This window comes from Hipposideros armiger, unplaced genomic scaffold, assembly GCF_001890085.2.
Source record: "Hipposideros armiger isolate ML-2016 unplaced genomic scaffold, ASM189008v1 scaffold_22, whole genome shotgun sequence".
NCBI lineage: Eukaryota > Metazoa > Chordata > Mammalia > Chiroptera > Hipposideridae > Hipposideros > Hipposideros armiger.
Genome location: NW_017731372.1, coordinates 1,960,721 through 1,977,080, shown reverse-complemented (window position 1 = coordinate 1,977,080; position 16,360 = coordinate 1,960,721). Strand labels below are relative to the sequence as shown.

The 16,360-nt window shown below is 45.5% G+C and overlaps 1 protein-coding gene across 1 annotated transcript in view; it reads right to left on the bottom strand.

Annotated features, from left to right (window-relative positions):
* Window positions 1-1,153: 1,153 nt before the first annotated feature.
* Window positions 1,154-16,360, bottom strand: part of CUNH1orf21 (chromosome unknown C1orf21 homolog) — a 233,471-nt gene continuing 218,264 nt past the window's right edge. The window contains exon 6 of the mRNA XM_019635531.1: window positions 1,154-9,872. Within this exon, the coding sequence (XP_019491076.1) occupies window positions 9,834-9,872 (39 nt within the window). The 3' untranslated portion in view covers window positions 1,154-9,833. The remainder of the gene's footprint in view (window positions 9,873-16,360) is intronic.

Sequence of the window (16,360 nt, the reverse complement as noted above, 5' to 3'; positions counted from 1 at the left end):
GCCAAGCAGCCCTGGAGGGAGTACTGATTTGACTGATAAGGTACACCAGGATCCGGAAGGTTAAGTAACTTATCCCATTGTCCCAGGTCTTGCAGTTAAGTGTGTGTGTGTGTGTGTGTGTGTGTGTGTGTACACACACACAAGAAATTTAAAAGGCTCACAGCACCATTTTTTTTTTATCATTTCTTATTGCAACTTCATCAAATCTGTGAATTTGTGAATTTGCAGAAGCTGACAGGACCAAGTGGGCTGTGTCTGAAAGTTGAAGGTGAGGAAAACAAGGTTGGGGGCTTTCCAAGTGGATGCTTGTAGTGCACGCCCTGCAAACACAGACCTGAAAGAAGGGAAAGGAGAAGGCTTATGTACATAGAAGAGAGAAGGACAGAAGGACAAGGACACAAGATCTTTCCTGGCCATTTATAACCGCCCCCGCCCTGAGATCCAGGAAAGGAAGAAAGGCATAAAAAAAAGAACAAAGCCAGGTAAACTGTTAAAAATTATTTAATAGAAAGTCCAATGTCAAAATGTAACAATAAACAAAAATACACATGTATAAATATGTATATATAATTAGACCTGTACACTTTCTCAGACCCTTTTCAAAATGGAACAGAATCATCATTACATCTTGGTGGTCAAACCAAAAAATAAAAATATTCAAGCAACGTGGACCCACGGGTGCTGTGGGGAAGAGCATTGCTGACGCGCTTTGAGGGTTCAAAGAATTCCAGTCCTGGGGGAGCGGGGGATATTGCCAAATGCCTTTTCGGGAGACTCCGAGAGGGGAGGTGAGCAGCCCCATGGCTCTGTACCTCTAGCCACGACCGTCTCAGGGCCGCTCTCCTGTCAGGTGGGGTTTTGAATTATTTCCATTGCTGTTGTTTGACAGCTTGCTTGTCCTGTCTCCCAGGTTAGGAGTTCCTGGGGATTTTGGCTAAAGATCTTCGGTTCCGCAGGCCGCGTGCCAGCACAGTGGTTTGAGATGGATGCCATCAAGGGGTGCTGACCTGCTCTTAAAACAGCGGTGTCCAAAGCGGGTGTGCCCATACCAGGGGGTAGCTCAGGTCCCCCGCAGGGGCTCAGAGAGAAAATACCAGAACCTCTGGCTATAATATTTTATATCTTATTCTTTGAAAATGTCTATGTTGTGTCCTTTTTATAATGTGCCTACAATATTAGTACAGAAGTATATGAATATAAGCTTTAAATAAATTAATAAACATACAGAAGGGGTGCATCTCACAGAGTTTTTTTGCTGATAGGCATGTGCGACTGAAACAGATGGGCGCCCATGGCTTTACAGAATTCCTATGCACTCAGTGTACTGGGAAGGCCACCCTGCTGGGCTCCCATGTCCACCTGAGGAAGGTGCTCAGAAGAGTCATCCCCAAGATACTGTGCAGACCTGACTAAGAGCGGATGCCTTCTAATCCTGCCACTAGATTTTCCTTGAATGTAAGGCCCTATTCCTAAGTGAAACACAAATGCCCTTGGAAAGAGCAAATACACAGCCATTGACAACAGGCAGCCATTTTGATCTTTTCCTGGTGATGGGGTGGCATTTGGACTGGGGTGGACAACAGGGAGAGGGTGCTCTGAGGCAAACCTGGCCAAATTCAGCCCCGACTCCCACGAGGAGCTTCCAGGGTCTTACTTTGAAAGTAGATGTGTGTAGGGGGCCAATTGTTCTGTCAGTTTTCAGCACCACCATCACCACAGACCAAAATCTAATACAAAAACGACTTCAGGGATATTCGAGAGAGAACCACAAGACACAGAATTAGAAATTCCTCAGCCAACAGCAAGAGGAATATCTGGGGAAAGAGTGGGCATTTGAGCTAAACACTTTCCACGAGTCCAGAAGGCTGGAGCTGCTGTTGGATATGCCAGGTTGCACCCCAAAGGGCAGCTAAAGGGCTCTTGCAGAAGAGATCAGCCCCAAGCAGCTTTCAGGGCCCTTTTGGATCCCTGAGCCGCTCCCCTCGGAAAACTGGCGTCAGCCCCAAATTCCTCGGACCTCTCGGAAATGATGTCACTTGTTTGAGCCTTTTCTTGAGTTTCTAGAAACCATACTGCCTCACAGCTAGTATTTTGATTCATCTCATTCTTTTCTTCTCCTAGATAAAGTTTCTAATTATTTGTCTGGAGGGGAGGGGGGTATGGAAAAACCCGATGCTCTGAACTCGGAATTGGTCCTTTGGGAAACCTAAAAGGCACTGTGAGTTGTCTCCACAGACTCCGTTTGTCTCGGAGCCTTCCCTGCCTCACGCCCGAACAGCGCAGAGCTGCAGGCTCCGGCGACTTGCCCCGGTCCCCACGAGGTCCATGGCAGCCATCTAGGCTTATGGGTATTTTCCATGTGCTAACAATCTGTCTGTGCTTTACAAAAATTTAATATCCCTTCTGGTGGGACTCAGGTGTGCACTCTGGACTCAGCAGAGGCTCGGCCACCAGGTGTGACCCAACCCAGGGAAAGGCTGTCCCAGGGCCGCTGCCTTTGAGGGAATGAATGAGGCTGTCACACACTAAGTCGGGGAGCCCTCTGCTACTTCCTGGGTATTCATCTTGGGGTGCACCCTCATCCTGGCGTCTAGGCCAGCCTATTCCCAAGAGGTATTTTTAACTTTGGTGGCTCTACAGACAGGTTAGGATGACCTACAGCTGTCTCTCATATGGCTCTAAAACAGACCCAGCCCAGGTGAAAGCCCTTGAGTCCAAACAGCTTTCGGTGAGAAGAGGAGGAGGTGGTGTGGGGGCGGGGGCCATTCGGGAATAACTCAATCTCAGCAAGAAACTGTGCCCTTCCATAGTGATAAGGGAAATTCTGGCCCCGATGCCAAGCCCACTTACTTCTTTTGGTGACCTCAGCAGTGACCTCTGCTTTGGAGGGCAGAGGATCACCCCAGCTAAGTCCATGGAACCCTCTGGGAGGGGGCGGCTGACTGTTCTGGCCTTGGCCCTCTCTCTCTCCTCAGCTCCCAGCTCCAGCTGCGTTCCTGCCCGCGGGCCCTGAAGCCCACACTGTCCCTCCTTTGGGCTCAGTCCTATGCTGTCCCTCCACCTGGAAGGCCCTTTGCAACGCTCTCTCTTGGTCCTCGAACAAACGTGGGCTTTGATGGCACCTCTTTCAGGAAGCTCCCTGCTTCCCACAGCTGGGCGGCTGCCACTCTGAGATGCTCCCACAGCACCCAGGACTTAGCCCTACAGACATTCCCTAAATTGTCTCCCCGGATGTGACTCTTCAAGCGCAGGAGCTGCGTGTCGTTCAGTCATGGCTGGCTGGCGATTAGCTCAGTGCCTTGCGCGTATCAGGTGCCCTAGCAACACTCTGTCGCGTGAATGAGTCCTTGACAGTGGGGAAGGCAACGCTAAAAATGCCGCCTTTGAGACAACCGCAATGATGGGGTCCCAACCCCACACACTGGTGTCGGAGTGTCCCAGTGAAGCTGCTGAAATGCCACTGTCAAGGCCATCCTGGGCGAGTGGGACAATGTGTGAGAAATGCTGTGGTTGTATAGAGCTGGACCTGTCATGCATCTTGGGGGATGTGCCCTTTTGTGCCTGGGGTGGGGAAAGGGCGCCGGCCACACATCCAGGCTAGAGGCCCAGGTGAGGCAAACACGCCAGTGATAGGGCAATCCTGGACCAGAGGTGGCACAAGGCGAGACAGCCAGCAGACCTCCATCCTCCTATGGGCGCTAACTCAAGCTTTAGCAAGAGTGATCACTAGCTTTTCCTGTTTTGGTATTATTATAGTTACACTAATACTTTCCTGGACATCATCTGAGAGATTACCAAACAGGCAAAATACAGCTCTTCCTTAAACTATTTCAATGATAAAGTAGTTATAATTTCTTTCTCCATCTCCCTCTCTCTCTCTCTCTCTCTGAAGGAAAAAGATCTAAATTTAGAATCCTAATAAGACAGCTGCCTGGTTCTGCTCCAGGAAAACAGATACCATTTTTTAAAATGAATTTCCATCTTGCTTTGAACAGAAAAGCTGGCTTGAAATCTATTGCGAAACGTCCCTTTCCTGCTTGACTGTCAAGAGAGAACAGTCCCTGAAGGTCTGGACTGAAATGCCAAGAAACCGGGGGCTGTTCTGCCGCTCCTGGGTCCAGGCCAAGTGGCCCCCGAGGTTCCACAGCTATTTTTAACCCTAGGGACCTTAAGGCAGTTCTGGCTGAGTTTATGGTGTTCTTTTTACTGCCTCTAAGTTTTACTCAATCAAGTTCAAAGCGTTGGGCTAAAAATAACCCCTGGAAAGGGAAGCAGGGAGAATTCAGGGGAGAGTGAGACAGTATTGGAATGAGGGCTTTGGTTTCAGAATGAATCCTGCTGAATTAAAGCAATTTCTCTGGCTTCCTCGAGACAAGAGCCATTTCCTACATGATCCTGAATGAATCTGACAGCTGCCAGGTTAGAGGCAGGACCTTGGGGGCAGTTTTCATAGGAAAACTGGTCAGGGCATCCCCCCTACACCAGGAAATTCTTTCGATTCCTTCAAGCTAAGTAAGTGAGGGTGGAGGTGGGTCCCCTCTAGCAGCACCTTTAATAGTTGCTATGGAGACATGAGTCATCTTCTTTAGAGGATGTGCCTTTAGGAACCAGGAGGGACTCTGGGGAATTCTTGAGCTCTTCTGACCTTGGGACAAGTTATTTAAATGACTATCCAAGTCACTACAGGAATATCCCAAACATTCAAGGTCCTGAAAGAGATTCACATCTAGTTTCAAGGCTTAAACTAGCCTGGAAAATACAGAGCCCTAGTTCAACGATCAAAAAGAGACATCAAACCCTCGCTCACAAGAAAGGATTTCCAGTCAGTGGCCCAGGCCTTCCCGCCACCTTTGGAGATCAGGTTCCCCCAAACTTCTCTGCCAGGTTAAGGCTTTTTCACCTTAAAAAGATGCAGAAACCAGCTTTGGGACCCAGAAAGAGATGACCAACTCAGATGCCTATCTAACTGCAGAAGTACCAGGTTCCTTGTCCAGATGTGGTAAGGGTTTCCAGGGGAGAGAAAGGTGCCTAAATTCCCAGAGCCTTTTCCTTCCAGGCACTGATGTGACGCTAGCCGGCAGCCTCCCCTGATTTGTGTGTAGCTCATCAGATAGGAGGAGGCCAAGTAGAACATGCCTCATGGAGACACCAAGCTGGTGATGAGCCAAACAGAGGGTCTGGAAGGTAGATGCCCCCAAAGGGTGGTTTTCACAGTGTTGCAAAGGGCATAGTATTATAATAACAAAAAAATTGGGAAAATACTTGAATGACATCTTTCCTTCTTTCAACATGGGCATTTATGTTGGATAGATATATTCTACACATAAGATCCAGACCTTAGAACATGGCGGTAACAGATTCAGTGCACAGGATTATTGGGAGGGAGACACAAGACAGTTATAAAATGCTTATTAGCACAGTATCTGGCACAGAGTGAGTATAAATAACAAACAATAGTTCCTTTTCCTCTTTGCCCAAGGTTACATTAGAGCCCAGATAAGGTACCAGAGTCTCCTGAAAAACATGGCATGGCTAGCTGGTCACAAAAGTAAATATATTCACCTACAATCCTCTTTTCCTGCCATCGGTTTTTACCCCTTTGCCAGAGATATACAAAAAAAGGTGACTGAAGTCAAAGACATTTTCCCCCCTTGGAAAAACACATCCATTCATTGGCAAAAGGCAGTTCCTAGACCTCATTCATGAAATTCCAAAGGTTTATTGCAGGGACATTGGCAGTGTGAAAGCGGCGGCCTCACCCAGCTTTACACAGGCTCATGGAGGTTGGTAATCCCCCTCCCCCCCGACGGGACATTGAGAAGCCAAAGTTCCTGCTTCAAACCACCTTTTCATTTTGCCCTTAAAGACATATTCCCCTCCCCCACCATGCCTTATTTTTCTACTGGGTTTAAGCAACTTACAAAGTTTAATTTCTGAAGGGTACAAAGAAATAAAGCTCTGAGAACGCCTTCCAGAGAGAAAAGCATGGAAGGTAGATTTTATGCAAAATCATACAGTGCAATCTAATACTGGTTTTGAATAAGAGAGTTGGGAGGAGGAAGGAGACAGCCTTAGAAACCAATTGTTTCGTCTTTCATAATGCACATCTTAGCGTCCAGGAGTCCAGGATTCAGAGTCAGTACTTTCCAGGGTTAAGAATTTGATAGCTTTTCTTCCTATAAGACTGACGTATTTAACCGAGTTTCTTTTCTAAGATGAGTAGAGATGGAATGCTCCTTGAAACTCTTGCCCAATGTCTAAACAGGACTTCTAATCAATATGCCAGCCTGCATCGCAGGCTCCTGAGGTAAAAATGCATTAAGAGGTATAATCTCTGTTTTTAGCAGGCTTATGGGACAGTCTGGCCCTAAGAGAAGAAAAAAATAAAACGTCTCAGTGAGGTTGGGGGAAGGACAAAGTTATAACTCAAAGTGGGGTGGCATCACATGGGACCAAAAAGTAAGCGCCATCATCCCTGGGCCTGCTCCTGGGGGCTGTCATGTTGCAGCCGTGGCCACTCCTGACCCTGGGGGAACCCCTGACATTGACGTGCTTCCTTGCCTTCTAGAAGGAGGCTGGCCCCCGGGCAGAGGACTAAAGAACCATGGCTGCTCTTTGGTCAGGTGATCTCTTATTGGAGTCATCCAAGCCCAGTCTCAGACCATGGGCACTGCCGATGGGGAGACACCGGCCTCCCAGCAGGCCCATGGCGGGCCACTGCTGCTTCTGAGGGCTGACCTAGTTTTCTTGTCTCTGCACTCCATACCTGCTTTGTCCCTAAATAGACCATAACAATACTCTGTGCTCCAGCTTGGGGCTAGGAGGCATCACTGAGGTAAAAGCCTCTTTCAAGGTTCTCTGTCAGCAACAAACACGTATTCAATTATGACAACAGAACTCCGCCATCCTGAATCTCTGCCAACCCAAAGAAGCCATGTATATTCTGCTGAACTTTTACAACTCTACAACTCGGGGCACACAAAGCCTGTGTGATCCAGCTGTGACTCTTACTGACAGTCTGCCCCACCCATGGGCCACTCGGCAGCTGGATTTTGAACTGCACCCGGCACAGAGCCATTCTATCCACCTCCGCTAAATGCTTCTCAGTCCATTTCTCAACCTTTTTCTACCTCCATCCACCAGGCCATTTCTCTCCCTCCCTCCTTCCATCTCCCTGAACCTCAGAGACCACAGCCAGCAGAAGCATTAGTTCCGGATTATTCTTTTCATTTTATCTGTGACAATCTGCTTAGTGTTCAGACACACAGGGCAGGGTGGGGGGACAGGCTAAATACTTTTTGCTTGAGACCCTTTCAGAAAGCATAACCAAATTAAGTACAAACATAAATCACTTGAAAATTTTATGATGAAAACCAACCAATGGAAAACAGAGCATTTTGAGTGTAGCTAACATAATCAAACATTTCATGACGACCCGCTTCGCCACCCCATTTCTCAGATCTATTCCTAGAGGTCCCACATGTGTCTGCAGGTGAAATCACTTTTGTAACCTCAAAGAGGTCTCCACTGTTAAAAACCGGAAGACACAACTCCAGAGAAAAAGCCACTGGTTCCCGGGAACCAGTTTCTGGTTTTACGAAACACTCAAAAGTCAGGTTCTCAAGAAACACTTGGGTTCTGCATATACATGTGTATCACGTCAAAATGTTGAACACGACTGTAAGAAAAAATGATACAAGCACGTTTCACCTTCAGGTAGGTGATGATTTTCTGGCAAGATACTCTTTGAGATAGGAAGTCAAGGAGTCAAATGGAAGACATTTACTGTTTGCTTTGTAAGAATAAGAAATCCTGGGAATAGGTCATCTGCATTAACAGTGAACAAGTCCTCAGTGGACAAGTCTGAGGTGGGGCTTAGCTGTTCGTTTACAGTGGAAGAAAACTATTTTATGCCCTTGGCCAAATACCATACAAAGGGAGGGCACTGCGCCCCTTGGCGATTTGACTCTCCCAGCATCTTCCTGCGTGAAGCAGGCTAAATAGCCTTATGTTTTGGCTTCATCTCTATTTATGTAACAATCACAGCTGCTCCCCAAAATAGCTGCTGCTGGCTGAAAGAATTGAGGGCTGTTGTTCCTCATGTTTGAGCCCATTTTCTACAGCATGTGACTGGGTCTCCTTCCTCTCAGTGTTGTGCCCTGGGTCTGAAAGGAGATGAGGAATCTTACCATGGGCACATCAATGGTGCCATCACCTATGTGGATGGGTTTTCAAAGCCCAGGCTCATCTCAACAAGAACAAATCTGGCTGCTTCTTGTAGTCTGTGGCAGGTGATCTCTTGACTGTCTGGAACATACTAAGCAGCCACCTTTGGAGGGTGACAGTACCCCCGACAGCGAGGCCCTTCACACTCACAAGCCCCAAAGAGAGAAACACACAGTGCTCCTTCTGCATTTTTGTGGGACAAACCCAAACCTGGACTGGTGCCCTGCCCAGAAAGTAACAAAGAGAACCCCCCGGTCAAAGCTATCAAATGCGTTAAAAAAATACAAAAGTTATTTTCTCCTTTTGACTGCTATTTACTTGTGACAACATTTGTTAAAAATATTACTTCTGTCTTTGGGAAGAGAGCATTCTCTTCATATAATAATATGGAAAAATAAACTCTACCAAACCCACAGTTAACATTCCCCACGACCACCCAGGGGGCTTTAGTTTTCGCATCTCCAAGTATTATCGCCAGTGTCAATGTGCTACATTTTCCAGCAGGCGGAAGTCTCTCACTGTTCTGTGTCCAGTGCTGCAAGGGAGAGGAAGAAAAAGTGGCCAGGCTCCTGCACCATTCGGAAGGGAGAGAATGAGGAAGTAAGGTGTGGTTTGTTTGCTAACAAAATGAAAGCTTACAGGGTGGTTTCAGGCCCTTCTAAAACCTCGGGGGATGTCCCCTCTTCTGACCACTCAGAGCCCAGCTAATGCTTGGTAGATTATTAATGGGAGGGTGGGGAGTCACTGAGGTGAAGTGTGCATGTCACTGCAAAGGATGGCTCATCTTCCGCACCCAGATGCTTCGGAAGACACTGAACTGGATGAATGGGAGAAGACAAGGATCCATAAAAACAGTAAAATGTTTATTTTCTTAGAAAAAAAAAAAAAGTAGGGAAGAGGGATTCGAAATGATTGTGATCACACACTTCCGTCTGCATCGGAGCAAAGCCAGTGTTGCAAGTTTAATCCTTGATTATGATACCTAGTAAATGAAACGACCTGCTGCTTGCTCCTGGGTCACTTCCAGGAGTCATGTCCCAACAGGCTTTCAATCGAGAATAGCTTCTCTACTTCTTCTTAGCACAGAAACAAGGCTTGCCATAGCAACCATCCCATCTCCAAAGCGCGACATTGCCAGGGAGAAGCAAGACTCCGGACCAGCTCGGGAGAGACAGGGGGGAAGGGGAGAGGGAAGGAGACGCTTAAGAAGCGGAACCGGTCTAGAATAGAAGTTTGATATCTGAGTTCACCACTACCCCATCTTTATAGAAAACAGGTTGGAGAGCCTCTGTAAAACCAACAGGATCTTTAAGGTGAAACTGCAGAGTTTTGCTGCATACCTGGACACAAGAGAAGTGAAAAGTTGCAACAAGTTTTAACTAGCAGCAACAAAGAGAGTTCGATTACGGTTTTTTTGTTTTGTTTTGTTTTTAGCAATATTCCTTTGCAAGTTCATTAAGAAACACTGTAATTTAATGGGGCATACGATACGGACTGATCTTCTTTTAGTGCTGTTCCTTGAAGAGGACCGACCTTTGCAAAGACTTCAACTGGGGTGTAATCTATTTACACAGTAGTAGCTCCTGGTTTGAGTGGTAGAATTGGTGCTATGTGATATCCTCTTCTTCCGAACAGTAATCTCGACCCTAGAGGGGAAAAGAAAAGAATAACATGTGAATGAGAAATTCAAAGCAGGCCCGAGACAGTTACTCGCCATCAATTTTCTCTCAGTATATGTCTTCTTACATCAGAACCCAGGTTTCATCAGTGACTACTGGGCACGAGATAGGTAAGTCATAAATAGTATGTGTGGGCTGATTTATAAACTGTATATATCTCCAGGTGTGGGAATTTTACCAAGCCCCCAACAAGCCCTTACTTTATACTGGTAAGAACATATACGAGGCACATACAAGACTCAGCCATTCACCAAGAAATTACCAAACGGACGATCTGTTCAGGAGATCAATTTCTCATGAACAATAAATAAGCAAGTCGCTTTTCAGCTGGGGCCAGGGCTGCTCACTTTGAACAGCTATGTCTCCACGCCTGGAATTTATAACTTCACAGAAGGGGACAGTACACTCCACGGATGCTTTAGTTTTAAGCCGCTCTCAATTAAAACAAGATTAAAAGAACCAAACAAGCAAGGTTTCACTGACTATAACCTATTTTAGGACTATGTTTGGTATATGTGGCATGCACGAGAAAGGCAAAAATGCGTTTGATTCATTCACGAACAAAACAGGTTACTTGACAGTTTAAGGATTCTAGACTATTGTGACTTTTTTTTGGGAACAGCCCTGGTCATTGGTTACACATTGCTTTCATGCTACAATAGCACAGTTGACTCTTAAGGAGGGCGCAGCTCAGTGGCTCTTGCGGGGATCAAACCAGCAACCTTGGTGCTATCAGCACCACGCTCTAACAAGCTGAGCTAACCAGTCACCCTTCATTGTTACTTTTGAACATATCCCATCTTCTCTCCAGAGGATATACACTCTATGAGTGGGACTGGGTGCGACTGGGACCTAAGCTCCACATCTGACATGGCTGGGCTGCCTTGGTCAAAACACACGGCTTTGTGGTCTGTAATCCCTGACAGGTAACATAGGAACAAAAGGCATGCCTGCATCACAATGTCAAAAACAAGGGCTTCGTGGGCCGGCCGAGTGGCGCGATGGTTAAGAACTCGCTTGGGATGCCAGAGGGCCCCGGTTCGGATCCCACATATGAGGGCCAGTGACACTGCCCTCCACAGCTAAGATGCTGAACAACAGCTCAACCTGGAGCTGGGTTGCCATGAGTCGCCGGCGATGGCGTAGGCTGCAGCCCCTGTGGCAGTGGATTGCCATGGGCTACCATGTGTAGCCAGCAGCCAGCGTGAGCGGCCAGCAGCTGCAGTGAGCGGCCGTCCAGAAGCCGGCGACTGATCTGCCTTACCAGGGAAGAGCGCAATGACGATGCCAACTTGGGCCAGTGAAGCAACATCCTCCACAATTAGATTGAAGAACAAAAATGACAGCAACTTGTCTGTTCCCCTTCCCCCAATTCCCCAGCACTGTTCCCATCCCCCCAATTCCCCAATTAAAAAAAAAATCTTAAAAACAAAACAAAACAAAAAAACAAACAAAAAAACAAGGGCTTCGTAAAAAGTCACGGAGTAATATTTATTATTTGCATTCTTCGACCCTCTTCTTTTTAAATACACAGTACGTGTTTCAAATTTTTTTTTGAATATTCCTTTAAAAACAGAATTTTCTAAATAACTTTAACTTATTCCTAAAAGTATTGAAAACTTAAGGAGTACAATAATTTTGTATAAAACTATTTCTCAACTGCATGATATTTCTTTGTCACCATATCTGTATATTGACAATATTTCACATTCTCCTAATATTTAAGCATCATAATGAACTATTGTGCCATCTGGCTAGGGGGAATCTTGGCTCTGTGACTTACTAGAGCTGGAATCTTGATTAAGTTACCTCTCGGAGTCTCAGTTTCCCCACCAGTAAAACAACGATAGCCACAGTATCTACTTCACATGGTTGCTGCAGAGTGAGTTAATAATAGTGAAGTGATTAAATAGTGCCTGGCACATAATTGATACATGTTGAACGTGAGTGTACACACATGTGCACATGTGTTTGACAAATAAAAAAAAACGCTACCACACAATGAAGTCTTCAGGGGTTGTCTGTCCCCATGCTAAATGGCCCCAGATTGTTTGTTCTCTTTGAATGCGATTCACTTCTTAGCATGTTTTGGTTTCCTCCATCATCAGATGGCCACCTCTTGCCCCGGCTCCTTGCAGTCTGAGCCCAGTGTCATCTGCAGCCTTCTTGTACTTGCTGCATGAAACGTCTCCTGGTCAGAGAAACTGGCTAGCCCATCTTCCTGAGAAGAGAGGTGCCCTGAGCAGTTACCCCACATGGAGAGCCTCCCTGGTGACACCACTGAAGCAGATGCCATCACTAGCCTTGGCCTGAGCCACTCAGGAGGCGCCCTCTGAGTCCCACGTTGGCGAGTTAGGAAGGAGAGCCTCATGGACCCTGACTGTTGAGACCTTCTTCTCTAATGTGGGAAACATGCCACAACCGAACATATCAACACGATGCTGAAAACACATCAGGTGATGCTGTCCACATAGCTCCACTCACATGGCTCAGGAGTAGACGTGCAAATAAATGGACGCTGGAAAGGAGAGGCAGGACTCATGGAGTTTTCGTGGAGCTTTTTGTTGTTGTTGTTGTTAGAAAAGGAAAGAGGACATTTCTAGTGTATATATGGACACACACACTGTTGTTGTGTGTCATCGGGCAAATTACCGGGCTTTGGTTTCCTGGGGATAATCATGGCCTCTGTCTCATAGGGTTGTGATCAGACTTAAATGGGAAAGATATAGTGTCTGGCAGACAGTCAATAAATATTAGTCGCTGCTGTTATTACTACTACTACTGTTAACCCCCCATGTTTGTTCAGTCCCCTAGCAGAGGGATTAGGGTCTCCTGTCGTGTGGCTGTCCGGTGGGTGAGGACTGTGGTTATACAGGATGATCCGACGGGTGTCAGGTGGCCTCCCTCCCACCTCAGCCTTGTACCTAAGGCAGGTCAGAACTTCGTGTTCTAGAATAAATCTTCTAGGGCAGACACTTAAGTCCCTTCCCTCCTTATATCTAAATAAGGCCTCTAATCAGAGCAAAAGCCCAGCTGACCAATGTGGGGTTCAGAGAGCACCTCATCCACAAGGAAGACTTGGATGCAATGACAGACAGACAGGCAGACAGACAGACACACACACACACACACATGTGAACTGGTGTACTCATTGATAAGCAGTGTCTCCAGCTCTGTAAATGAGTTCAGGGTTGTGCAGCCGACACTACATTTCAGACCCTCCAAGCTTATTGTTACCATAAGAAAGCACCCTCTTCTGAGGGACAAAATAAACAAAGACTCCATGAAAACTCAAAACTGCAACTTTCATTTCCCCAGCATTGGCTCCTCTGAAATGATTATCATTATTATAGAAGGAGAAGAACTTCATTCGTTGCTTTGCAGACATTATTTCCTTGGTATTCACACCAGCCCTGCAAGGAGGAAGCGGTGCCTGTGACCAGGCGGTGGGGAAAACTCAGAGAAGCCCAAGCCCACAGGGTAATCCTTGTGTTTAAAAAAAAGTTTTTTATTGTTGTTTTGTTACGACTGTAGTTAGTTGGTAACTGAATTCAAATTCAAATCAGTTTCATTTTTTGTGATTATCACCTGTCAGCAGCTCTGAGAACCAAATATTTTATAAGCAGAAAACCTGGAAATCAAAAACATCCAGAGTACTGGCTCCCATATGGCTGGTGTCGTTTTAAGAAATGAACTGGAGAGCAGCCGTATCTCAGCATCACCTGGGGCCCCACCTGCTCACTGGACCTACCCGGCAGGGCAGGGAGCTTGCTTCTAGAGCATGACTTTATGTCTCATTGAAATTTTAAAAGAACTGTGCTAAAAAGAGAACCTTAAAACTTTGGGCTGTCAGAAGGCAGGAAGTGGGAGTGCGCAGGGTTTGGGAGTTAACACAGCAATTCTCTTCGCTGAAGCGCGCCCTTTCCCCTCGAAGGGACCACAAAATGGAAGGCTTTGTAAAGAAGCTTTGCACAGTCGGAATTAGGAACTGTTGGACACAATTGCACCCTTGTGTAAAGGACACACTGAGACCTACAGAGAGCAAACCCCTACGAGGACCCCCCAGAGTGGAGGAGCGGAAATGCCTGTGGATGCTGACAAAGAAGTGCTGTTGGATAAACCACAGGGGCATTTTGGCGCAGACGCACACAAAATATCTCCAAATATCTCCGCAAGGAGCTTTTGCTTTTGGAGGTTTCCCCTGACCACACCTTCACTCTGAATAGGTCTTCCATGTCCTCTACCGCTGTCTTTCTTATTTTCTTGGCGAATAAAAGAAGTTTATGTCAACTCAAGGACATACGTTTCTAAGGTTCTAGGGTACAATTTTTTTGTTTGTTGAAATGTCTAAGCTAAGAAATAGAGATAGTAATAAGAATTAGAGATAAAAATTAGAGATAGTAGTGAAGGGAAGGGCATTATCCTAATTTTAAATTCTGCAAGATTAAAGAGTGACTTCAAATAAAGAAATTGTTCCTGTAAAGTGCCTACCGTATTTTTCTCCTGAAGTTTAAGTAGACAAATAGTCTAGGGCTGGCCGTCCAGTGTCAGGTGAGATTTTATCACACAGATCCTCAGTACATTTTTGTAGACGTACATGCATTTGGCCCAACACATACACCTCAAGCATATAACAATCAGCTGTGAAGTGAGTATCTTCCTGATGGAGTAGGTTAGAACTAGATGAAAGGTACTGAGAAGAAGCACTGGATCTCAGTTTCCCCATCTTTGAAATGGGGATGGTAACACGTAACTTGCAGTATTGTTGTGGGGATTAGAAGTAAGACACATAAGGTGTTTAGCAAAGCTTGGCACGTGGTAGACTCTTAATAAATTAAAGCTCTTGTGATAATATTGAAAAATGAGATCAATCGATCTAATAGTTAATAAGCTGCTTAGATGAGAAATTGAGCCCATAGCTGGATCAGCTACATTCAGGACCTCAGACAAGCTGGGCACCTCAGGGCCTGGGTGTTTGTCTTTCCTCCTCCTTCCTGGCTGGTTCCTACGACCCCAGCCCCCATCCATCCATTGCTTCTCGTTTTCTAGACCTCTGATCAAATGTCATCTCATCGTCTTTCCTGAACACCCTACATCCAATAGCCCTTCTTACTCTGCTTACATTTTATTTACATTATTTATTATTACCTGGCATGATTAATATGTGAACTCACATCTTTATTGGTTGTCTTCCCCCTCGCACAGAAACATTGAGTGGGCGGAAACTGTTTTTTGCACTCATGCATCCTTAGGACTTAGACCAGCATCGGCACCATGTTAGATGCTCAATAAATATTTGTTGAATAAATGAAAGGATGAAAAATATCTAGAGAGTTCTGAAGTTTGGGAGGTGGAAGAGGATGTGCAGGTTTTCCCCTCTGACCTATGCATCTAACATAGGATGGGCCTCCATTTGAGACATTCCATATAGAGAACCTTCACTTTCTGGCAGGAACACGTCAGATACTTTTCCAAGCTTTCCATGAAAACTGTTCAACAGTGGAGCCCGAATCCTGCCTTCCTCCCACAGAACGGCTCGGTCTGGGCCTTTGGAACCAGAGGATGGGTCTTCCCACACTGACAGCATCCCTTGGTCCGTTGCCTGAGAATGACGTCTAGGTCTCCCTCTTCTGTATGTGTGTCAATTTTTCCATGTTATTTTTTGTTTGAAATGAAGCCACTAAAAATCGCCAACATGGAATAAGATATCCCAGAAATATAGCCTGAGCTTTGTAAGAATTAAATATCTGACAAAGGGATAAGAGAAACAACAGATTCCAAAAAAGATCAATGAGCTACATCTTAGCAATAACACAATAGCATATAAAACTGAACTTCTGTCAAAGCTCTGGAGAGGGAGATAACTCTTAGCCTCAAAGGAATAGAAAAAGATCACAAGGAAAACATAAAAAGATGAGCACATCTGGTCATGTAAAACTGAAACTTTGCATGTCAAAAAAATACTACAAAAATATAGAAAGACTAAGCTCATAATGGGAAAAATACCTGCAGCATACCATGGGTAAATGATAAACGTTACATGAGAAGTCATAACCGATAAAAATGAACAGTGAGGGGATCTCAATAAGAGAGAAGAGCACAAAGTGGAAACTCATTCCAGATGAGATAAAGTCAGTAAACACCAAACAGAAAAATGGTCTGCTTCAGTAATAAAAAAGCACAAATTAAAATGAGATGTTATTTAAAAATGGCCACACCCAATCTTTGGGAGTATACAATGAAGTATGACTCCCATAGGGCTGGCCTTCAGGTAAAATAGTATGGCTGCTTTGAAAAGCAATTTGGTAATATGTATTGTGAGTCATCAACATGTTAACATGTTCATACCTTTTATTAGAGCAATTGTAGAAATCAGTATTGAAGATAAACCCATATATATATATATATATATATATATATATATATATATATATATATATAGAGAGAGAGAGAGA